Raw genomic sequence first — 24,624 nt, 5'->3', positions numbered from 1 at the left:
ACAGGTACCACCTTCTCCAGAGTACGTCTCGTGCTGCTCCTAGGCCACCAGTTCATAACAGTACAACTGGCCAACAATGAGTTAAATGCATCTCAAAAGAAGGGAAGAAAAGTGCTGAGCCATTTTTTTTTCTGTAGTCTGTTTTGTCTTTTCTTCCCTCTTTGCCTCTGGGTGGCGCAGGAGTTTGGCGCTGGCATGGATGTTCAGGGATTGGCTTCTCGTGTGGATCAACTTGCTGCAAGAGTACAGGGTATTTCCGATTATATTATTCAGACTCCGGTTTTAGAGCCTAGAATTCCAACTCCTGATTTGTTTTTTGGGGACAGGTCCAAATTTTTGAGATTTAAAAATAACTGTAAACTGTTTTTTGCTCTGAAACCACGTTCCTCTGGCGATCCCATTCAGCAGGTTAAAATTGTCATCTCCCTGCTGCGTGGTGATCCTCAGGATTGGGCATTCTCCCTGGAATCTGGGAATCCGGCCTTGCTTAATGTAGACACTTTTTTTCAGGCGCTAGGGTTATTGTATGATGAACCTAATTCAGTGGATCATGCAGAGAAGACCTTGTTGGCCCTGTGTCAGGGTCAAGAAGCGGCAGAATCGTATTGCCAGAAATTTAGAAAATGGTCTGTGCTGACTAAATGGAATAAGGATGCTTTGGCGGCAATTTTCAGAAAGGGTCTTTCTGAAGCCGTTAAAGATGTTATGGTGGGGTTCCCCACGCCTGCTGGTCTGAGTGATTCTATGTCTCTGGCCATTCAGATTGATCGGCGCTTGCGCGAGCGCAGAGTTGTGCACACTATGGCGTTGTCCTCCGAACGGAGTCCTGAGCCTATGCAGTGTGATAGGATTTTGTCTAGAGCTGAACGACAAGGATTCAGACGTCAGAATAGGTTGTGTTTTTACTGCGGCGATTCTGCTCATGTTATTTCTGATTGCCCTAAGCGTACAAAGAGAATCGCTAGTTCAGTTACCATCAGTACTGTACAACCTAAATTTCTGTTATCTGTGACCTTGATCTGCTCATTATCGTCATTTTCTGTCATGGCATTTGTGGATTCAGGCGCCGCTTTAAACTTAATGGACTTAGAATTTGCCAGGCGTTGTGGTTTCCCCTTGCAGCCTTTTCAGAACCCTATTCCTTTGAGGGGCATTGATGCTACACCTTTGGCTAAAAATAAACCTCAGTTTTGGACACAGCTGACCATGTGTATGGCGCCAGCCCATCAGGAAGATTGTCGTTTTCTGGTGTTGCATAATTTGCATGATGCTATTTTGCTGGGTTTTCCATGGTTACAAGTGCATAATCCGGTGTTAGATTGGAAATCTATGTCTGTGACTAGTTGGGGTTGTCAGGGGGTTCATAATGACGTTCCTTTGATGTCAATTTCCTCTTCCCCCTCTTCTGAAATTCCTGAGTTTTTGTCAGATTTCCAGGATGTATCCGATGAGCCCAAGTCCAGTTCCCTACCACCGCATAGGGACTGTGATTGTGCTATTGACTTTATTCCAGGCTGTAAGTTCCCTAAGGGCCGACTTTTCAACCTGTCGGTGCCAGAACATACCGCCATGCGGAGTTATGTTAAGGAGTCTTTGGAGAAAGGGCATATTCGGCCATCTTCTTCACCATTGGGAGCGGGTTTTTTTTTTGTTGCCAAGAAGAATGGCTCCTTGAGACCCTGTATTGATTATCGCCTCTTAAATAAGATCACGGTCAAATTCCAATACCCTTTGCCTTTGCTTTCTGATCTGTTTGCTAGGATTAAGGGGGCTAGTTGGTTTACTAAGATTGACCTTCGAGGGGCATATAATCTTGTTCGTATTAAGCACGGTGACGAATGGAAAACTGCGTTTAATACGCCTGAAGGCCATTTTGAATACCTTGTGATGCCATTCGAACTCTCTAATGCTCCATCTGTGTTTCAGTCCTTCATGCATGATATCTTCCGGAATTATCTTGATAAATTCATGATTGTATATTTGGATGATATTTTGATTTTTTCCGATGATTGGGAGTCTCATGTGAAACAGGTCAGGATGGTATTTCAGATCCTTCGTGATAATGCTTTATTTGTGAAGGGGTCTAAGTGCCTCTTTGGAGTGCAGAAGGTTTCTTTTTGGGGCTTCATTTTTTCTCCCTCATCTATAGAAATGGATCCGGTTAAGGTTCAGGCCATTCATGATTGGATTCAGCCTACATCCGTGAAGAGCCTGCAGAAATTTTTGGGCATTGCTAATTTTTATCGCCGTTTCATTGCCAACTTCTCCAGTGTGGTTAAACCCCTGACCGATTTGACTAAGAAAGGCACTGATGTGACGAATTGGCCCTCTGCGGCTGTTTCTGCCTTTCAGGAGCTTAAACGCCGATTTACTTCTGCCCCTGTGTTGCGTCAGCCGGATGTTTCTCTTCCATTTCAGGTTGAGGTTGACGCTCCTGAAATTGGGGCAGGGGCCGTTTTGTCTCAGAGGAATTCTGATAGTTCCTTGATGAAACCGTGTGCCTTCTTTTCTCGAAAGTTTTCGCCTGCGGAACGCAATTATGATGTCGGCAATCGGGAGTTGTTGGCTATGAAGTGGGCATTTGAGGAGTGGCGACATTGGCTTGAGGGGGCCAAGCACCGTATTGCGGTCTTGACTGATCATAAGAATCTGATTTATCTCGAGTCTGCCAAACGGCTGAATCCTAGACAGGCTCGATGGTCCCTGTTTTTCTCACGTTTTGATTTTGTGGTCTCGTATCTTCCGGGTTCTAAGAATGTTAAGGCTGATGCCCTCTCTAGGAGCTTTTTGCCTGATTCTCCTGGGGTCCTTGTGCCGGTCGGCATTCTGAAGGAAGGGGTGATTCTTTCTGCCATCTCCCCTGATTTACGACGGGTTCTTCAGGAATTTCAGGCTGATAAACCTGGCCTCTGTCCAGTGGGGAAACTGTTTGTTCCTGATAGATGGACTAGTAAGGTGATTTCTGAGGTTCATTGTTCTGTTTTGGCTGGCCATCCTGGGATTTTTGGTACCAGAGATTTGGTTGGTAGGTCCTTTTGGTGGCCTTCTTTGTCACGGGATGTGCGTTCTTTTGTGCAGTCCTGTGGGACTTGTGCGCGGGCCAAGCCTTGCTGTTCCCGCGCTAGTGGGTTGCTTTTGCCTTTGCCGGTCCCGGAGAGACCTTGGACGCATATTTCTATGGATTTTATTTCAGATCTTCCGGTTTCCCAGGGGATGTCGGTTATCTGGGTGGTTTGTGATCGGTTTTCTAAGATGGTTCATTTGGTACCTTTGCCTAAGTTGCCGTCCTCTTCTGATTTGGTTCCATTGTTTTTTCAGCATGTGGTTCGTTTGCATGGCATTCCGGAGAATATTGTGTCCGACAGAGGTTCTCAGTTTGTTTCTAGGTTTTGGCGGGCCTTTTGTGCTAGGCTGGGCATTGATTTGTCTTTTTCTTCCGCATTTCATCCTCAGACAAATGGCCAAACCGAGCGAACTAATCAGACTTTGGAAACTTATTTGAGATGCTTTGTGTCTGCTGATCAGGATGATTGGGTGGCTTTCTTGCCATTGGCCGAGTTTGCCCTTAATAATCGGGCTAGTTCGGCTACCTTGGTTTCGCCCTTCTTTTGTAATTTTGGTTTTCATCCTCGTTTTTCTTCAGGGCAGGTTGAGCCTTCTGATTGTCCTGGTGTGGATTCTGTGGTTGACAGGTTGCAGCAAATTTGGGCTCATGTGGTGGACAATTTGGTGTTGTCTCAGGAGGAGGCTCAACGTTTTGCTAACCGTCGTCGGTGTGTTGGTTCCCGGCTTCGGGTTGGGGATTTGGTTTGGTTGTCTTCCCGTCATGTTCCTATGAAGGTTTCTTCCCCTAAGTTGAAGCCTCGGTTTATTGGTCCTTATAGGATTTCTGAGATTATCAATCCAGTGTCTTTTCGTTTGGCCCTTCCAGCCTCTTTTTCCATCCATAATGTTTTCCATAGATCTTTGTTGCGGAAATATGTGGTGCCCGTTGTTCCCTCTGTTGATCCTCCTGCCCCGGTGTTGGTTGATGGGGAGTTGGAGTATGTGGTTGAGAAGATTTTGGATTCTTGTTTTTCGAGGCGGAAGCTTCAGTATCTTGTCAAGTGGAAGGGTTATGGCCAGGAGGATAATTCTTGGGTTGTTGCCTCCGATGTTCATGCTGACGATTTGGTTTGTGCTTTTCATTTGGCTCGTCCTGATCGGCCTGGGGGCTCTGGTGAGGGTCCGGTGACCCCTCCTCAAGGGGGGGGGGGTACTGTTGTGAATTCTGCTCTTGGGCTCCCTCCGGTGGTTATAAGTGGTACTGCTGCTCCTTTGGATCTCAGCAGTCATCAGGTGCTTCCACTTATTACCAATTCTGACTGGGCTATTTAGTCTGGCTAGATCCTTTAGTCAGTGCCAGTTGTCCATTGTTTTTTGGAGGATTCACATCTCTGCCTGGTTTCTCCTGCTATGCAGTTCAAATCTACAAAGATAAGTTCTGGCTTTGTTTTTGCAGTCCACATGCTGTGGGCCTTATAGCTCAGTGCATTTCTATGTTTTTTCTTGTCCAGCTTTGTCTGTGTAAGGATTTATTCAGCTAAGTTGGAATCTCAGGAGATGCAGAAATACCCTCCATATCTTTAGTTAGATGTGGAGATTTAGTATTCTCTGTGGTGGATATTTTCTAGTCTTTTAATACTGACCGCATAGTACTCTGTCCTGTCCTTTCTATTTAGCTAGAGTGGCCTCCTTTGCTAAATTCTGTTTTCAGTCTGCGTATGTTATTTCCCTCTCCTCTCACAGTCAATATTTGTGGGGGGCTGTCTATCCTTTGGGGATTTTCTCTGAGGCAAGATAGTTTTCCCGTTTCTATCTTTAGGGGTATTTTAGTCCTCCGGCTGTGTCGAGGTGTCTAGGCCGTGTTAGGTACATCCCACAGCTACTTCTAGTTGCGGTGTTAAGTTCAGGGCCTGCGGTCAGTACAGGTACCACCTTCTCCAGAGTACGTCTCATGCTGCTCCTAGGCCACCAGTTCATAACTGATTCCTCTCAGTATCAGCAAATTCTTGACAATAATGTTCATGAATCAGTGACAAAGTTGAAGTTACGCAGGGGATGAATCTTTCAGCAAGACAATGATCCAAAACACAGCTCCAAATCTACTTAGGCATTCATGCAGAGGAGCAATTACACTGTTCTGGAATGGCCATCCCAGTCCCCAGACCTGAATATCATTGAACATCTGTGGGATCATTTGAAGAGGGCTGTCCATGCTCGGTGACCATCAAACTTAACTGAACTGGAATTGTTTTGTAAAGAGGAATGGTTAAAAATACCTTCATCCAGGATCCAGGAACTCATTAAAAGCTACAGAAAGCGACTAGAGGCTGTTATTTTTGCAAAAGATGGATCTACTAAATATTAATGTCACTTTTCTGGTGAGGTGCCCATACTTATGCACCTGTCAAATTTTGTTTGAATGCAGATTGCACATTTTCTGTTAGTACAATAAACCTCATTTCAAGGCAGAAACATTACTGTGTCCAACAGTTATTAGATATATGAAACTGAAATAGCTGTTGCAAAAAAAAAAAATTTTTATAAAACATTAAGCTTAAGATTAATAGGGGTGCCCAAACTTTTTCATATAACTGTAGAAGATACAGAAGAATTTGTGGATACCTCCCACGGCACTGTGTATGGAAGACGTCAATATTCAGGAGTTTATTTAAACATGCGTTATTTTACTCAATAAAAACAGCATGTTTGAATAAATTCCTGAGTATTGATGTCTTCCATACACAGCGGCGCGGGAGGTATCCTCAAATTTTTCCTTATCTTCCTTCATGTACCAGCATGAACAGATCAAGGAAAGATGGAAAGAATACACGTAGCACCTCTAGAAGAACGGCTTAGTGATATGGGAAGAAACTGGAAATGATAGCGAACCGAATATCTTGAAAGATGAAGTTGTTGCTGCAACTGCTGCTTCTGTCAAACAACAAATCGCCTGGATCAGACAGTTTTGCAAGATAGCTAATAAAGTCTTCTGAAGGTAGCAGTTGATGTCATCACATGCCTGTATCAACAGGTAAGTGGCCCAAGGACTGAATTATTCCTATTTTGAAGAAGGGAGATGCTACCGACTGTGGAAACTATTGGACTATTGAGCTTCTACCTCATGCCAGCAAACTACTACTGAAGATTAGTGTTGAGCGAGTATACTTGTTGCTCGGGTGATCTCCAAGTATTTGTTAGTGCTCGGAGATTTAGTTTTCGTCACATCAGCTGCATCATTTACGGCTGCTGGACATCCTGACTACATGTGGGAATTCGCTAACAAACAGACATTCATCACATGTATTCAGCATCTTTAGCAGCGGTAAATCATGCAGCTGCGGCAATGAAAACTAAATCTCTGAGCACTAACAAATACTCAGAGATCACCCGAGCGTGCTCGGGAAAACCCAAGCAACGAGTATACTCACTAATGACTACTGAAGATCCTACAAAGACGGCTACAACCTTACTTTGACAAAGAGTTGCCACAGGAACAAGCAGGTTTCAGAAAAGACAGAGGAACAAGACACGTAATTGCTAACATTAGATGGATAATGGAAAAGGCCAAAAAATACAACAAGATTTATTTTTGCTCCATTGACTGCATCAAAGCCTTTGACTGTGTTGATCACCAGAAATTTTAGAATACCTCAAAGGATATGGGTGCGCTGAAGCACCTGATCAGCCTCATTAGGAAGCTTTATATAGACCAAGAAGCAACAGTCTGAAAAAACATGGCGGAAATGCATGGTTCAAAGTAGACCGAGGCATCAGACAAAACTGCATCCTGTCACCATTTTTCTTCAATTCATATGCAGAAGCTATTTTCAGGAAGGCTCGACTTGCCAAAAAAGAAGAAGGAATCAAAATTGCTAGACGAATCATTAACAATCTTAAATACACAGACCACACGACATTGATAGCAACAAATGTACAGTAGATGGAATGAAGGACTTATTACAGAGTATCAGAATGGAAAGCTCGAAAATGGGACTCCTACTCAATACAAAGAAGATAAAGATATTGACTACTGCCAGGGATGACCTGGACACATTTGAGATGGACGTCGGCGAATAGGAAGTTGTAAATGACTTAAACCTACTTGGATCAATGATCACTTAAGATGCAAAGACAACAACACAGAAGTCAATAGGAGAATATCTATAGGCAAGTCAACAATGAACTCACTGGACAAGATCTTCAAATTGAGGAACATTTCACTATCGACAAAGACACAGCTTGTACATAGTCTGGTCTTTTCTGTACTAACGTATGGATGCAAAACCTGGACCATAAAGAAACAAAACAAAAGAAAAATAAACACCTTGCAAGTGTGGTGCTGGAAAAGGATGTTATCAATACCATGGATGACAAGAAAAACAAATCAATTTTGGAACAAATCAAGTCAGACATGTCACTTGAAGCAAGGATCACGAATCTACGATTTGCCTACATTGCTCTCTTCGTATGATGTATACAATCACTGGAGAAGGACATCATGGTCGGAAGAATATTTAGAATCAAGATTTGTATAGCTTTAATCCATCATCACATAGAAAGGTTGAAATGTCAATATTAGTCACTATAAAAACCTTCGTTCTGTGCAGGTATGCGCTAAAGAAAGGAACAAATGTTTGGTTGCACAATTGGCGCATTTTGTGTTTGTTCATCAATCAAAACGTGGGGAATGGTACCAGCTGGTATTGTATTCAACACTAAAGATTACATGGTGCATGAATAATCACTTATCCAACAGTAGGAAAGAGACCAGAACAGCACAGAAAGACATAATATAAAAAAAAAATCATATAATAAAATGCTAATCGAGGGACATAAGATCCGTCTTATACCTTTTCATACTTGTGTATCAAGATCTAATATCCATTTTGCCTTTAGTAATGGATGCATTCTTTTCCAATCTTATGCTCATGAGGGCTTGTTAACGTTTATGTCAGCTACATTTAACATAGACACATCACTAGTGTGGTCTTCTCAAAAAATGTTGAGGTTCTTTGCCACCCTGCGAAAAAGGACCGTATAGACACTGTGTTTTTTGATTGAGCCCCTGATATGTTTTCGACCATTCTTTTCTTTAGAGTCCTAGTAGTGTGTGTAACTGATGATTTATTGTTTATCGCAAGTCCCATGTCTCATTAGATACAACAAGTGTGCTGTATTACAATTTATAAGGGTATGTGCAGATGATCAATAATCGCTGCGGATTTAACGCTATGTACTTATACAGCCTCCAACCCGCAGCGGCCACATGTTACAGCATAGTGGATGGGATTTCAAGAAATCCCAAGCCTGGTATGCGTCCACAGATGCCCGCAGCTCACCCGTGAAGACTGACATGCGGCACAGTTTTCCAGACTGCAGCACAACAGTTTCTCTTGTGGAGACGCTAGTCTCTGCAAGAGAAATTTCACCCATAAAATGTACCGAACATGGTGAATCCGCACAGTTCAGTGAACACATGCGGATTCACCTGCATTCAATAAACGGCAGCGCTTTTCACGCAACTAACATGCGCTGCATCCAAAGTGCTGCTAGTTACGGATCATGTGCACCCAACCTTAAGTATTCTATTCTGATTACTGTCAACATATATATATTTTTTCAATAATTTACATGAATTATATTTCTGACTGCCATAGCAATAACAGCTCCTACATGACCACCAGGTAGCTCTGGTTTTCCTGATTTGCTCTTCCTTAAATAAACTATGGAGATACCTCACTTGGCAACATGCTTTTATATCCGTATTAATCATTTTTTAAAGCCAACCATGCCACATGACTTGGGATAAAAGCTAAACCAGAATCTCTATTTGCAGATGCGTGTTTCAGTTGTTGCCCCTCCTCAGTGCAAAACAGGAGACCTGATTTGGATTTATGAGAGGCCTCTGACTGGATAGAGATTCCAGTCTGACTTTTATCCTAAATCATGTGGCAAGGCTTGTTATAGGATCAATATTAACTTTTAGAATAGCTACTTCCAAAAAGTGGTACTTTAGGTCCTCTTCCTCTCTGAAGAAACAATTTGCATATTTAATTTCCCAGAGGAGCATTGCGTGACTTATAAGTCTCTTTATTCTTGCATGTCAGGCATCTCACTCTACACAAGAAGAGATGTTAACCTTTAGACTCCAGTCAGTTTTCTCATAGAGCTAAATCAGACTTCTTGTTTTGCACTAAGGAGGGGCAACACCCCGAAAGACGTGTCTGCAAATAGACATTCTGATTTGGCTTTTATCTTGAGTAGCAAGGCTTGTCAAAGGGTCATTATTGACTTTTAGGACTGCTAAAGATGCAATGTGCACAATACAAACTGTAGACATTTTTATGCTATAAAACATTTAGTCATGTATTTGAATTCAAATAAATGTATTTCATTTTTTTGGCAGATGACTGGACCATGAGCTCAGAGAAATATCTGGTATTTTCAGATTTTAAAGCGGATGATCATGATATCACATCAGATATTTATGAAGGCAAAGCTATTATATTAGATATACCCTCAGTCCTTCACACTAAAGATTTATCATTTGATCATTTTGAACAGGTTCTATCTACTGTTTCATCACAGACTGATAAGCAAAATAAATATGACAAAATGGATGGTGGACATCAAAGAAGACACATGAAAAAGAAGACATTTTCATGTTCATTATGTGGGAAATATTTTACAGACAAATCCAATCTTGTTAGACATCAGAGAATTCACACAGGGGAGAAGCCATTTTCATGTTCAGAATGTGGGAAAAGTTTTACACAGAAATCATATCTTGTTGCACATCATAGAATTCACACTGGGGAGAAGCCATTTTCATGTTCAGAATGTGATAAAAGCTTTACAAAGAAATCATATCTTGTTGAACATCTTAGAATTCACACAGGGGAGAAGCCGTTTTCCTGTTCAGAATGTGGGAATTGTTGTTCTACAAAATCTGATCTTGTTAAACATCAGAGAATTCACACAGGGGAGAAGCCATTTTCATGTTCAGAATGTGGGAAATATTTTGCAGAGAAATCAACACTTCTTAGACATCTGAGAATTCACACAGGAGAGAAGCGATTTTCATGTTCAGAATGTGGGAAAGGTTTTACAGAAAAATCAACTCTTATTAGGCATCATAGAATTCACAGAGGGGAGAAGCCATTTTCTTGTCCGGAGTGTGGGAAATGTTTTACAGATAAATCAGCTCTTGTTAGACATCAAAGAAATCTCACGGGGGAGAAGCTGTTTTCATGTTCAAAATATGGGAAATCTTTTTCAAATACATTAAATTTTGTTACAAGTCTCATAGAGAAGTAAATACCATGTTCAGAATGTGGGGAAAGTTTTACCTACAAATTTAATCCCTTCCCTACATCCAGTGTACATGTGTGGTGCAAGTCATGAGTAGAGATGAGCGAATTTGTTCGGAAAACGATGGCCAAACATAAACTCGACACTGATGAAGGTGGCATTCAGCCACCGAAACGCATTGTGTGTTCAGCATTTTAATAAAGGTCTGTATATTTGTATTAATCTTTCGCCCTCCTATGAATGCCCCCGCTCCACTTGACTGCACACTTTTTTCTTCATTATCTTCTTTGTTTGATGGCTTGTGACTATCCATCATCCACTTGATTACATTCCAGAGGTTTTCAATGCGGTTCAGCAGTAGCGTAGCTACCGGAGGGGCAGAGAGGGCGGACGTCCAGGGCCACGCATTCTGAGGGGGCCCACCTGGAGCTACGCTATTGTAACTGTATCAGTGTGTGCACAGCACGCCGATGCAGTTACACTCTGGCACAGCAGGGAAAATCTTTATCTCCCTGCTCTGCCGCCCGGCCGCTACGGGGCCCCTGAGCAGGTGGGGGCCAGGTGCCAGCAGTGGGCCCATTATTTTAGTCTCAGCTGTATCGGCTACATGCCGATATAGCTGACCGCATTGATGAGAGAAGCTTAATGCTTCCTCTCCCATCATCCCCATCAGCATCTGACGTCACCGACACTGACAGCAGACGACATCACTACCCAGTGCCCTCGGTCTGGAGATGAGCGGAGAAACTAGGGGGAAGAGAGGTATTTATTTATTTTTTATGGGGGGGCTTCCTTATACTACAGAGTCTGCCTATGGGGAGATTCCTTATATTACAGTCTGCCTATGGGGGGGCTTCCTTATACTACAGAGTCTGCTTATGGGGGATTCCTTATACTACAGAGTCTGCCTATGGAGGGTGTCCTAATACTACAGTCTGCCTAAGGGGGGCTTCCTTATACTAGTCTGCCTATGAGGGAGATTGTTGTGGATTCTGTTTGTGGGCTCCCTCTGGTGGTTACTGCTGGTACTGGGTGACTTTGGTGGGTTGCGGCCTTTGGTTTCCACCTGTCCATCAGAGGCTGGGTGTTTCCTATTTTACCTGGCCTTTCTGTCATTCCCTTGCCGGCTATCAATGTATTCAGATGTGCTCTGTTTAGTTCCTGCATACCTGCTCCCTGATCTTTCAGGATAAGCTAAGTGCTGATTTTCAGTTGTTTGGTTTTTTAGTCCAGCTTGCTTATTATGTCTCTATGCTAGCTGGTAGCTCTAGTGGACTGAGGTTCTCCCCATGTGCCATGAGTTGGCACATGGGTTCTTGTAATCTCAGGATGGTTTTTGATTAGGGTTTTTTGCTGACCGCTCAGACCCCTTTTGTATCGTTCTGCTTTCTAGTTTACAGCGGGCCTCAATTTGCTAAACCTATATATATCATCTCTATGTGTGTGCCTTCCTCTCATTTCACCGTCAATACATGTGAGGGGCAACTATACCTTTTGGGGTTCATTCCTCTGGAGGCAAGTGAGGTCTTTATTTTCTCTGCAGTACTAGTTAGCTCTTAGGCTGGTGCGTGGCGTCTAGAACCAACGTAGGCACGCTCCCTGGCTATCTCTAGTTGCGTTTGTCAGGCGTAGGGCAGCGGTCAGCCCAGGTTCCATCACCCTAGAGCTCGTCCGTTATTTATTTGTACCTTGCTTGTCCTGTGCTATCCCCTAGCCATTGGGATTCATGACAGGAGATTCCTTATATTACAGTGTGTGCCTATGGAGGGCTTCCTTATACTACAGAGTCTGCCTATGGGGGGGCTTTCTTATACTACAGAGTCTGCCTATGGGGGCTGCCTTATACTTCAGGTCTGCCTATGGGGGCTGCCTTATACTTCGGGGTCTGCCTATGGGATGCTTCCTTATACTAGAGGGTCTGCCTATGGGGGGCTTCGTTATACTACAGAGTCTGCCTATGGGTGGGCTTCATTATACTACAGAGTCTGCCTATGGGGGGATTCTTTATACTACAGAGTCTGCCTATGGGGGGATTCCTTATACTACAGTCTGCCTATCAGGGGGATTCCTTATACTACAGAGTGTGCCTATGGAGGGCTTCCTTATACTACAGAGTCTGCCTATGGGGGGCTTCCTTATACTACAGGGTCTGCCTATGGGGTGCTGCCTTATGCCAGATGGTCTACCTTATACTACAGAGTCTGCCTATGGGGTGCTGCCTTATACTAGAGGGTCTGCCTATGAGGGGCTTCGTTATGCTACGGAGTCTGCCTATGGGGGATTCCTTATATTACAGAATCTGCCAATGGGGGACTTCCTTATACTACAGAGTATGCCTATGGGGGATTCTTTATAATACAGAGTCTGCCTATGGGGGATTCCTTATACTACAGAGTCTGCCTATGGGGGATTCCTTATACTACAGAGTCTGCCTATGAGTGGGCTTCTTTATACTACAGATTCTGCCTATGGAGGGTGTCCTTATACAACAGAGTGCCTATGGGGGCTTCCTTAAACTACAGTCTGCCTATGATGGGGATTCCTTATACTACAGAGTGTGCCTATGGAGGGCTTCCTTATATTACAGAGTCTGCCTATGGGGGCTTCCTTTATACCACAGAGTTTGCCTATGGGGGCTTCCTCATACTACAGAGTCTGCCTATGGGGGCTGCCTTATACTACATTGTCTGCCTATGGGGTGCTGCCTTATACCAGATGGTCTGCCTATGGGGGCTACCTTATACTACAGCGTCTGCCTATGGGGTGCTGCCTTATACTACAGGGTCTGACTATGGGGTGCTACCTTATACTAGATGGTGTTAGGGGTCGAGTTCCTGCCTCTGCACAGGGGGAATCTCGGGCCATCTCCGCTGCGGTCTCCCATTCTGCCGCAGTGGAGCCTGCTCAGCGGAGACGTTGGTCCCAGCGTCTCGCTCAGTCTGACACTGTGCAAAGGGTTACTCCTGCCTTTCCAGCTTCTGCCATTGTAGCCAGAACTGGGCAGCGGCGAGCAGATGCTTTTGGGACTAAGACCTACTTTTCCCCTTCTGAGCATGCCCAGGGTAAGATCTCTCGTTGGAGATCAAGGGTGACATGCTTAGATACTGCAGCAAATCCCATTGGTCCTCCAGGAAGGTCCTGAAGTTGCTCAAATTCTGTGGCAATCTCCCATTGGTCCTTCTGGGAAGGTCCTGTACTTGCTGCAGCTATAAAAGGTTCACATGGCCATGCTCTACTATCATTTCATGTCATGAGTTTTGTGCCAATGTGGTCATACATGTGTGTATTCAGTGCCCCAGCTGAAATAAGCCACTAGAATACCGGCACCTCCGGTGAGATCGTGTGTATGCATTCAGGGCCCCGGCTGAAATAAGCCACTAGAATACCGGTGAGGAGATTGTATGAGTGCCTCTTGTCTGCGTGACCACAGACTGCTATCTGCTCGACAGTTGCTGTGTAATCCTGTGAGCTAAACAGGACACAGAGCTTTCTTTATAGGCGACTCTGTGAAGTAACAGAGTTCGCTTCTACCGCCATATGGTGCCGTCCTTTGCCAGCAGCAGGTTCTCTCCTGCACGGTGGACCCCGGGCTGCGAATGCACCAAATATCATATCACTATTTACTCGGTGCGTTCCGCCAGCCTCTAACGGTCTGCCTATGGGGGGCTTCGTTATACTTCAGGGTCTGCCTATGGGGTGCTGCCTTATACTAGAGGGTCTTCCTATGGGGGGCTTCGTTATACTACAGGGTCTGTCTATGGGGTGCTGCCTGGGGTGCTGGGTGATTACAGTGAGGGGTACATCATACAGTGTTGGAGCCATCAAACAGTTTGGGGGCTACTAAGGGGTCAGTATACTGTGTGGGTGGTACTATATAGTGAAGGGGAATTATACTGTGTATAAGAGAGCATCATGCTGTGTATAGGGGAGCTGTACAGGGGGGAGACTCGGGACATTATTAAATGTAAAATGGGCATTTATTGTTATAAAGGAAGTCGGGTTACTATGACTATCAAAGAGGCATACACAGGTCACTATTACTTTCTAGGGGGCAAAGTGTGGGCACTGTTTTCTAGGGTACTTGCACCCGGCTTTACTATATTTGAAAGGGTTGCTTTAGAATTTAGAGGGCACAGAGAACCACACAGCAGGTGCAGGAATAGGGACACATTTGGCAGCAGCGGCTCAGTATTGGGATATGAGCAGGATGAGGAGTTTGTGCAGGTTGGGAATAGATGGTGACGTGCTGAAAATATGAGGCGTGAAACGTGTCTTTGTTGTATTCTCTGCAGACGAGTCTTGGCTGGCAGAAGTTGTCATGTCGGTCTGGGCCGATGGAAAAGACGGGAAAAATGAACGATTCCATCAGGAAGAACGTCAGCGGTAAGTCATTATCTGTAACTGTGCTGTGATCTCTTATATGTTCTGTAGGACTGGTATCTACCACTGACCGGTAATATCTATGTTGGTCTTTATATAGAGATTATCTTCAGTAATAGCGCGGTCATCTGCTGAGGTTCTCCTCCACTATTAGGGGGCGTCACCGAGTTGTAATAAAGGCTACCTGCTTAGGGGCCCACTCAGAAGCTTTGTTCCCCCCTGAACCAAAACCCAAGCTACACCTCTGGGGTTCAGGTCTGGAGAATGGGCTGCCCATGACAGGGTTTTGATGTGGTCTCTTTAATTTTTGCCAGAGCTGTATATATGTTCTCTGTAAGTGACATATAAATAATACACACGGCTCTTACGTCCATTCTGTAAACCCCTCATGACCCCACAGATAAACTTCCCCTCATCCAGCACCATGACAACCAGCACAGCAGAGTCCTGCATACACTGAGGCCCTGATCATGTGACCCCTGACTCCTCCCCTCCTGTGACCTCATCACAGGTCCTGTGCGCACAGAACAGCCATATATGTGGTGTGCGGCTCTGCAGGTGGAGGTAGGTGCTGGAGATTCCCCATTACTGGGCGCAGGGGACATTAACCCCCTCAGTGCTGAGCCTGTGATAAATCCCTGTATGTGACTATAATGGGACTGTGTGTTATACCGGGGGCAGGACGGGGCCCTGACTGGATGTAGTGATCATGTGACGCCAGTAACAGCTCCGGAGATTTCTTACATGGGATCTTTATTGTGTGACATCGTCATTAGGGATGAGTGAACGTGCTAGTTGATACTCGATTATTACTCGAGAATCACGGTGCTCGGATGTACTTTTTACTCTACGAGCATTAGCCGATGCCGATTTAAAACTTGAATCCCCGCTCCTCATGTTTGGCGCCTGTTACACAGCCAACTAGTATGGAGGGATTGCCTGCGAGTCACTGTAATGCCGTACCCATCTTGGTTGTATCATGGTTGGCTGTCTGACATCCTCATGGATTATAAAAGAACTGACGCCATTGTACAGCTCTGTGACACTCGTATTGGAGGGAGAGAGAGCTTGTCTAGGCCTGTGTGTGCACAGTATAACGAATCAGAGTCCTGTAGTGTTGATACTGGTGCTGAAGCTGAACCATACTAACAGCCCTTCTAAGGGCTAATCCTTTGCTTTGCTGTTTGCATCACAAACATTCTGCATTTATTCTAGGGACAGACACCAGGAAAGTGGCCTCAATTCACCCACAGTATAAATTGTAGCATGGCACTGCATCAATCAGCCAGGCATGAGGCATCGGGGTCTGGGACAGCATTTACAGCTTTCAAATGAAAGTCACAGTAAGACGAGGTGGGTGAGGGATCGGTCTAGTCATCTGCTGGGAGCCCTGATACCACATGGGAAACCTCTACCTGCTTTTATGCTGAGCCACACTCAAGTGGCACAAATACCAGTTTTGTAGACTACCATTGTCAGAAAAATGTAAGGATAGTAACACGGGTAGTTGAGTGCAAGAAAGTGGAGGCCTGATGGTCTTGGATGCCTACTGCTATAGGCAACACGCATGAAGGAGACTCAACCAGGAGTGTTCACATTTCCAAAAATTATTGTCAGACAATACCAAAGTTGCATAAATTTCACCACAGTAGAAATAGTACAATAGGGACAGACAGGTCTTCCACTACACCCAATCCAGCAGATGGACACCCAACAAGGAGTGTTCACATTTAAACAAATGAGGGCTTTACACCACAGAAATGGCATCAATTTCACCACAGTAGAAATAGTATAATAGGGACCAACAGATCTTCCACTGCACCCAATCCAGCAGATGGACACCCAACGAGGAATGTTCACATTTTAAAAAATGAGGGCCTGACGCCACCGAAGTGGAATAACTGTCACGAGAATAGAAATAGTATAATTGGGACCGACACGTCTTCCACTACAGCTAACCCAGCAGATGTAGACCAACCATGACTGCTCACATTTCCACAAATTTGTGTTAGCAGCAGCCACAGAAGGCACAGAAGCCACACTAAAGATATCACAGAGTGCAGTTACGTGACATTAATGCATCATACTAAAAAATTCAATATCACCTAGTCTGTACAGTCTGCGATTGGGGTGCAAAAGCCCTTGGAGATACATGACTTGTTCATCTTGATGAAAATTAGGCAGTCTACACTGTCAGGGGATAGCCAGCTGCGCTTATCCATCAAGACACCACCAGCAGCGCTAAAGAAACATTCTGAGAGATCGCTGGCTGCCGGGTACCATAAAACGTCCAAGGTATGTGAGGCGCTCAGGCCACACATCCATTTTGGAAGACCAAAATGTGAAAGAGTCCAAACCCTCCCTGATGGTATTGATATTTAGTTCTAGATACTCCTGTACCATCCTCTCCATTCATTCACCATGTGTAAGACTCGGACTCTGTTGTGCTGGTGCACAAGCTGGTCTAAAAAAAGTGTCAAAGGACTCACAGAAATTGCTTCTTCCGCTTACACTGCTGCTAATGTTTTGGCGTTGAAAAATTGATGTGTCGGAGATTGGAAGTCTAGAGCTGCAGTGTGAACTGTGTGCTTCACTGGTGTCTTGGGGAGTGGCAACCCAGTAGTCAGCAGTATTCCTAATCATAACTATACAGGGATCATGTTGCAGATAGTGCAACAAGAAGGCACTCATATGTCGGGCTCTACCATGAGGTCCAAGCCCAGGCTGTGTTGGTGGCTGGGTAACAATGATGCTTGTGTCCTATGTCCCCTCCAGCCAACCATGAACAACAGAGAGGGGAGGATTATCCTCTTCATCTGACAGTTGCTCGCCCATCATCTCTTCCTCCTTCATTTGTTCCTCGGATCTTGCGCCTTCGATAACAGTTTATCACCTGCCCCCAACCAGATTGCAGTAATCCACACTCCCTTGGCACCCACCTGTGTGATGAGTCTTTAACTTAGAGATAATGTTATCCTTTCCGCATGCTCCTCTGATTCCTCTTCTTATGAGACCACCATCTCCTCCTGCAGGTTATTCAAAGTGTGCTCCAGCATATACTGTAGATCAGTGATTTTCAACCAGTGTTCCGCGGCACACTAGTGTGCCGGGACACCTGGTCGGGTGTGCCGTGGGGAAAGTTCCCCAAACTATGCTTTAACCCTTTCTACCCTTTCAATTTGCGCTGCCTGGCACAAGCATCTCAGTCAGTGCAGGGCCAGGCACACATAGGGGTTAAGGACACAGCCAGCCAGCGTGACATTGTGGGCGGAGAGTTCTCCTGCTCCACTCTCCTGGCTGCAAGCAGTGCTGAACTTATCAGTCACAGGCAGATTCCCGGAGCTCCTACCGGCACCTGAGTGAGTGCCATGCTATCATTATCGTTGTATGTTCTGACAGTCTACTCTGGGTGACCTGGGGCGGCCATGGGCTGGGCGGCTGCAGCTGACATATATATATATACTACAGCAGCCGCCCAGCCCAGGCCCCCAGCACAGCCTGTATAGATACAGTGTATATAATATATATACAGGACAGGTGCTGGGGGCCTGGGCTGGGCGGCTGTTGAAGTATATACACTGCACAGTACCTCTCCCCTGTATATATACCACACAGTACCACTCCTCCTGTATATATACACTGCACAGTACCACTCCTCCTGTATATATACACTGCACAGTACCACTCCTCCTGTATATATACACTGCACAGTACCACTCCTCCTATCCTGTATATATACACTGCACAGTACCTCTCCTCCTGTATATATACACTGCACAGTACCACTCCTCCTGTATATATACACTGCACAGTACCACTCCTCCTGTATATATACACTGCACAGTACCACTCCTCCTGTATATATACACTGCACAGTACCACTCCTCCTGTATATATACACTGCACAGTACCACTCCTCCTGTCCTGTATATATACACTGCACAGTACCACTCCTCCTGTATATATACACTGCACAGTACCACTCCTCCTGTCCTGTATATATACACTGCACAGTACCACTCCTCCTGTATATATACACTGCACAGTACCACTCTTCCTCTCCTGTATAAACACTGCACAGTACCACTCCTCCTGTATATATACACTGCACAGTACCACTCCTCCTGTCCTGTATATATACACTGCACAGCACCACTCCTCCTGTCCTGTATATATACACTGCACAGTACCACTCCTCCTGTCCTGTATATATACACTGCACAGTACCACTCCTCCTGTCCTGTATATATACACTGCACAGTACCACTCTTCCTGTCCTGTATATACACTGCACAGTACCACTCCTCCTGCCCTGTATATATACACTGCACAGTACCACTCCTCCTGTATATATACACTGCACAGTACCACTCCTCCTGTATATATACACTGCACAGTACCACTCCTCCTGTATATATACACTGCACAGTACCACTCCTCCTGTCCTGTATATATACACTGCACAGTACCACTCCTCCTGTATATATACACTGCACAGTACCACTCCTCCTGTCCTGTATATATACACTGCACAGTACCACTCCTCCTGCCCTGTATATATACACTGCACAGTACCACTCTTCCTGTCCTGTATATACACTGCACAGTACCACTCCTCCTGTATATATACACTGCACAGTACCACTCCTCCTGTCCTGTATATATACACTGCACAGCACCACTCCTCCTGTCCTGTATATATACACTGCACAGTACCACTCCTCCTGTCCTGTATATATACACTGCACAGTACCACTCTTCCTGTCCTGTATATACACTGCACAGTACCACTCCTCCTGCCCTGTATATATACACTGCACAGTACCACTCCTCCTGTATATATACACCGCACAGTACCTCTCCCCTGTATATATACCACACAGTACCTCTCCTCCTGTATATATACACTGCACAGCACCTCTCCCCTGTATATATACACAGCACAGTACCTCTCCCCTGTATATATACACTGCACAGTACCTCTCCTCTGTATATATACACTGCACAGTACCACTCCAAGGAGTTCCCCATTCTGGCCAACAAAGCTATTTTGACATTGCTCCCATTTTCGACCACATATCTATGTGAGCTGGGCTTCTCAAGCTTGACTGCGATAAAAACTAAAAACAGGGAGAGACTGAGAACTGTTGAGGAAGAGCTTTGTGTGTGTCTTTCCACCATTCCTGCCAGGATATCCCTTTTGTGTTTATCGAAACAGGCCCAGGTTTCACACTGAGTGAGTATAAATACATTTAGAATCTATATTATTAGCTATATGTAGAATATGTACTGTTTTAGTGTCATTTTGTGCCATTTTGGTTGGTGGTGTGCCCCGGGATTTTTTAAGTATAAAAAGTGTGCCGCGGCTCAAAAAAGGTTGAAAATCACTGCTGTAGATGACCAAAATAGTGATGCTGATGATAGTGTCATCAGTGCTAACCATCTTAGCAGCCATTTCGAAACTGTGAAGAAGGATGCAGAGGTCCTTAATCTGTGCCAACTCTGTAAACGTGATATGCGCCATGTCCGTAGTGCGTTGGCCCAGGCTATACGACATGACATACTGCATCAGGACTTATTGCTGCTGCCACAGTCGCTGCAACATGTTCAGGGTGGAATTCCACCATGTAGGCACATCGCATATCAACCTGTTAACTGGCCTGGACAAAGACATCTGTATCGATGCAAGTCGATGACCCGAGGGGTGCGAATGGCGGAAATAAGCACAAAGCTTACATGCTTTCTAGAGCAGCTCACCCAGGCCAGGATAGTGGTGGACAAAGCGCTGTACCACCTTGTAGTGGAAGTGAGCCATGCAAGGCACATGTGTGAGCTTGCCTGGCCAGATCTGACACAGCCTTCCCTGGATGCAGGTTCGGCGGAGACAGCCATTGACAGTCTGGAGCGCTGTCCACAACTCTTCAAGCTGTATGACTGCGATCTCCAAGACATATCAATTTTAATACTGCCTGATTACTGTGAGCCCTGGCTGCGCAGTATGGAGGTGGTGGGGATTCACTCTGCACTGTTGGAATGTGTGTTTCATTAAGGCAGAGGTTGAGGGTGCAGGTGGAGGCCCTAGTGGAGGAGGCAGAAGTAGTGTAGGAAGTGTTAAATGTAGAGGTTTGTCCTGCAAGCCTTGGGGATTCCAAGACTTGTGGAGCAGCGCCTGCCCCCAGAGCCACCAGAGTCACCTAGTGCCCAGTCAGCGAGATGTAACGCCCTTGGCCATGCTTACTCGTCCAAGTGTCTGTGGTGAAATGCACCCTGGCAGACAGAGATTTAGTCAAGGAATGGGTGATGTCTGCGACATGCAGGTGTAGCGCAGGTACAGCTTTCATGGAAAAGTAATGGCCACTGGGCAGTTGGTACTGGGGGACTCGACGGCCATCAGCTTTCGGAAACCACCTGTATCTGCCAGGTGGAAAGGCAGCATTTCCATGGCCAACAGGTTGGAGATGGTGGAGTTCAGCTTCTTAGCTTTTTTATGAGCAGGAGGAAACAATCTTTTATGTGACCACAACTGCGAAACCATGGGCTGACTGCAGTGCTGAGAGAGGGTGGAGTGCGGTGAATTGGACAAACTGATGCACACTGAGAGAGGAGCAGGCGGAGATGCTACGGTGGATTGAGAAAGTTGTGGTGTGCTCTTTCTCTGAAATCGGTCAAACACAGCAGGCATGTCTGCTTCCGTTACAACTGGTGGTGGGCTCTCAGTCAGCGTGACTGGAGCGGGTAAAGAACCTGAGGTTCTGCAATCAAAGACCTGCCTCTCAATAGTTGGCATGGTAACAGAGGAGGAAGCAGAAGCAGCAGATGCGATGGATGGGGTGGCTGATGGTTGTTGGGGTCCACTGGTTTTTAGCGCAATGAGATTCCCAGAGTAACGCATGTTGATTGCGCATGTGAATGTTCATACATGTACACCTGTGATGCTAATTAGTGGACACACTGTGATTTAACATGTCCCTTTTGTCACATTATTTTCAGGGGTACCATCATTTCTGTCCAGGCCTATTTCATGAGGTTTTTTTTTATATTCTGTGAAAGCATGGTTGAAAAGCAATGTCTGACTTTCATTTGTTCATTTTCATAGATTTTTTATATTTATTATTACTTCTGTTAGATTCAAGTTATTGCTGTGACCATTGTGGGTTTTTCTGTCTTCAAACGATAGGTACCAACAATTTTGACCACGTGTGTATGACACTAGGAACAGAAGAATTTTTTGTTGCCTCTGGATCAGTCCTATAAAACCCTAGATGCTGCATACTATTTGAAAGTCAGGTCCCCTACTGTATGACTCTAGGAACAGAAGATTTTTGTGTGACCTTTGGATCAAGCCTCTACAGCTTAATTTCAACCCAACAAAATGACAGTGTGAAACGGCAGGCTGTCTAACTTTTTGCACCTGAAAAATTATTTTTTTTAATGTGCTTTAAGTCTGCAGACAGTTTCATATCACCACAGCATAAAATAAAATGACAAGGTGGGATACAGCAGGCTGTTTCACATTTAGGAAGTGAAAAAAAAAATATTATTTAGAATGCTATACTTGTGCCTGGAGCACAATAGAAGCAGTGCACAATGCATTTGTATGAAATGTGCCCTGCTGGCTTTGTCTGTGAATTTCAGTAATGGCAAAAAAATGCTGGAAGGTAAATTTAACAGCCACACTGGACACTAGCTAGCTACACTATCTGACTGATATACAACCGCCTAGCTACAGTAGCTAAAATCTTGCTGCTAACAGTGCCAGCGTCAGAAGCAGCCTCTCTTTGCTGTGTCAAAATGGCGCTAAAACAAGATCTCCACTATTTATATGGAAAGAGACATGTGATTTCAGCAGCCAAGGACACAAGCCATTGTCAGGACATTGTGGATGTTTCCTTCACCCTGATTGGGTAGCCGCAATGTGCAGACATAAAGTTAGGCTACTTTCACACTAGCGTTAACTGCAATACGTCGCAAATGCGTCGTTTTGCCGAAAATACGCATCCAGCAAAAGTTCTTGCTGGATACGTTTTTTCGTCATAGACTAACATTAGCGACGCATTGCCAAACGTCACGTCCGTTTTGCGACGCTTGGGCGTGTGTTAGCGGACCGTCGGGAGAAAAAAACCTTACATGTAACGTTTTTTGCTCCCGACGGTCCGCTTTTTCCGACCGCGCATGCGCGGCCGGAACTCCGCCCACACCTCCCCGCACTTCCCCGCACCTCACAATGGGGCAGCGGATGCGTTGGAAAAATACATCCGCTGCCCCCGTTATGCGGCGGAGACCACGCTAGCGTCGGGAACGTCGGCCCGACGCACAGCGACGGGTCTTTCCCGACGCTAGTGTGAAAGTAGCCTTAGGGAAAATAAATAAATTACTGTTTACAAGAATGCCGTGCCTCTGAGCTCTGCAAACCCCCTCCCCTTATCAAACACCTGCCAAACGCTCATGATACACCACCATTATCATTGCTAAAGTTCTGAAAATACTTTTGTGGTAACGCAAATATTTTCCCGCACTTTTTGCCGAATGTTACCAATTTTATAAAATTTTGCTTGGGTTTCCGATCTCAAATCCCAATGTGCCATATTCGTGCCAAATTTATGTTTGGCGATCGTTTTCCAAACAAAGTCACTCATTACTAAAATACAACACTCAAAAAAAGTGTTAATTTTTTGGGGGTAATATATAGTTCATGTATAGAGCATTATGTCTTCTTGGGTACATTTCGGTGGTATATAAAAAGAGTTCAAATATTTTCTGGAATTGAATTAGTAATCCATACAGTGTAATATGCTTAGTGGGCGACAAGGCAACAAAGATGACAGAATCACGCGAGACTTCCGAGGGAGAGACTGGAGGAATATAAGAGCCAGACCAGGTCGAACCCAGGCCGCAGTCTTCACCGCTGGGGTTCTTGCGGACTGGATGGAGAGCCAGGAACCAGCAATTAGTGAGCGGACTGAGGGGTCAGAAGAGACGAGGAGAAGAGCCAGGACCAGAGCTGGAGAAAGCTATCGGGCCCGCTAGCCGCAAGGTACCGACAGTTGGCATCACTGGGAAAGGTCGTAATGTACGACCAGCAGTGGAGAAGGGGGTCCATCGAAGAGTTTTGGACCCATCATCGCATCTCATTCAACCAGCGGACAGTAGAGATGAAACATTTGCCTCGAAGACTGCAAAAGATGACGACTAGAACCAGGGTCACGTTCTTCAAAATGGAATGTTAACATCACTGGAATGCAGTTGGTGTGATCCCAGAAGGAAGGGAACAGGATGAACCCTTCTTGATAAATGAAAGGGCCTAAGTGAGACTCCTCGAGGCAGTTCAAGAAGGCACTACCACCCCGGAGAGATCATGCTGTCCTTGGGGTTCCTCATCTCCTATGCGGGAGCAGGTGACGATTCAGGTGACACATGGAGCTGTCACTCATATCTATGCCGAGGGCTCTGGCATTACCCAAAGCCAGGTCACTTAAAGCTAAAGCACATGGTAATTGGGCTGTATGAAGCAGGTGGCGGCAGTCCGAACAGCCTCCCGAGGAAGGAGAAGTAGACACTATATAATTTTTCCTGGCATTGCATTTTCTGCAAAGCGTTTAGAAGTGTAGGAGTACATGAAGTACAGAAAAAGCAACGAAGATCAGCTCACCTCCTCTCAGTCCCAGCGCACGGATCATGCAGTGCTGCAAGTAGTATGAAGGAAAAGCAGAAGTCCAGCGTGGGTGATGTCCATAAAAAATACCTTTTATTCCATTTTTGTTAAAAGCACATAAATCCAAAGTCCATCTTCATATCCATAGACACAAAAACGGGTGATTCATACCAGTGACAGTCACAGGCTTAAAGTGCATTAATGCACGTTAAGCCTGTGACTGTCACTGGTATGAA

General features: G+C 45.2%; 1 protein-coding gene across 1 annotated transcript in view; it reads left to right on the top strand.

Annotated features, from left to right (window-relative positions):
* Positions 1-24,624, top strand: part of LOC143768152 (uncharacterized) — a 64,308-nt gene that overhangs the window by 17,912 nt on the left and 21,772 nt on the right. Inside the window, exons 7-8 of the mRNA XM_077256840.1 lie at positions 9,452-10,359; positions 15,241-15,300. Of these exons, the coding sequence (XP_077112955.1) occupies positions 9,452-10,359; positions 15,241-15,300 (968 nt within the window). The remainder of the gene's footprint in view (positions 1-9,451; positions 10,360-15,240; positions 15,301-24,624) is intronic.

The sequence above is a fragment of the Ranitomeya variabilis genome, chromosome 4 (assembly GCF_051348905.1).
Source record: "Ranitomeya variabilis isolate aRanVar5 chromosome 4, aRanVar5.hap1, whole genome shotgun sequence".
Lineage (NCBI taxonomy): Eukaryota > Metazoa > Chordata > Amphibia > Anura > Dendrobatidae > Ranitomeya > Ranitomeya variabilis.
This window is presented reverse-complemented; position numbering and strand designations above follow the sequence as displayed.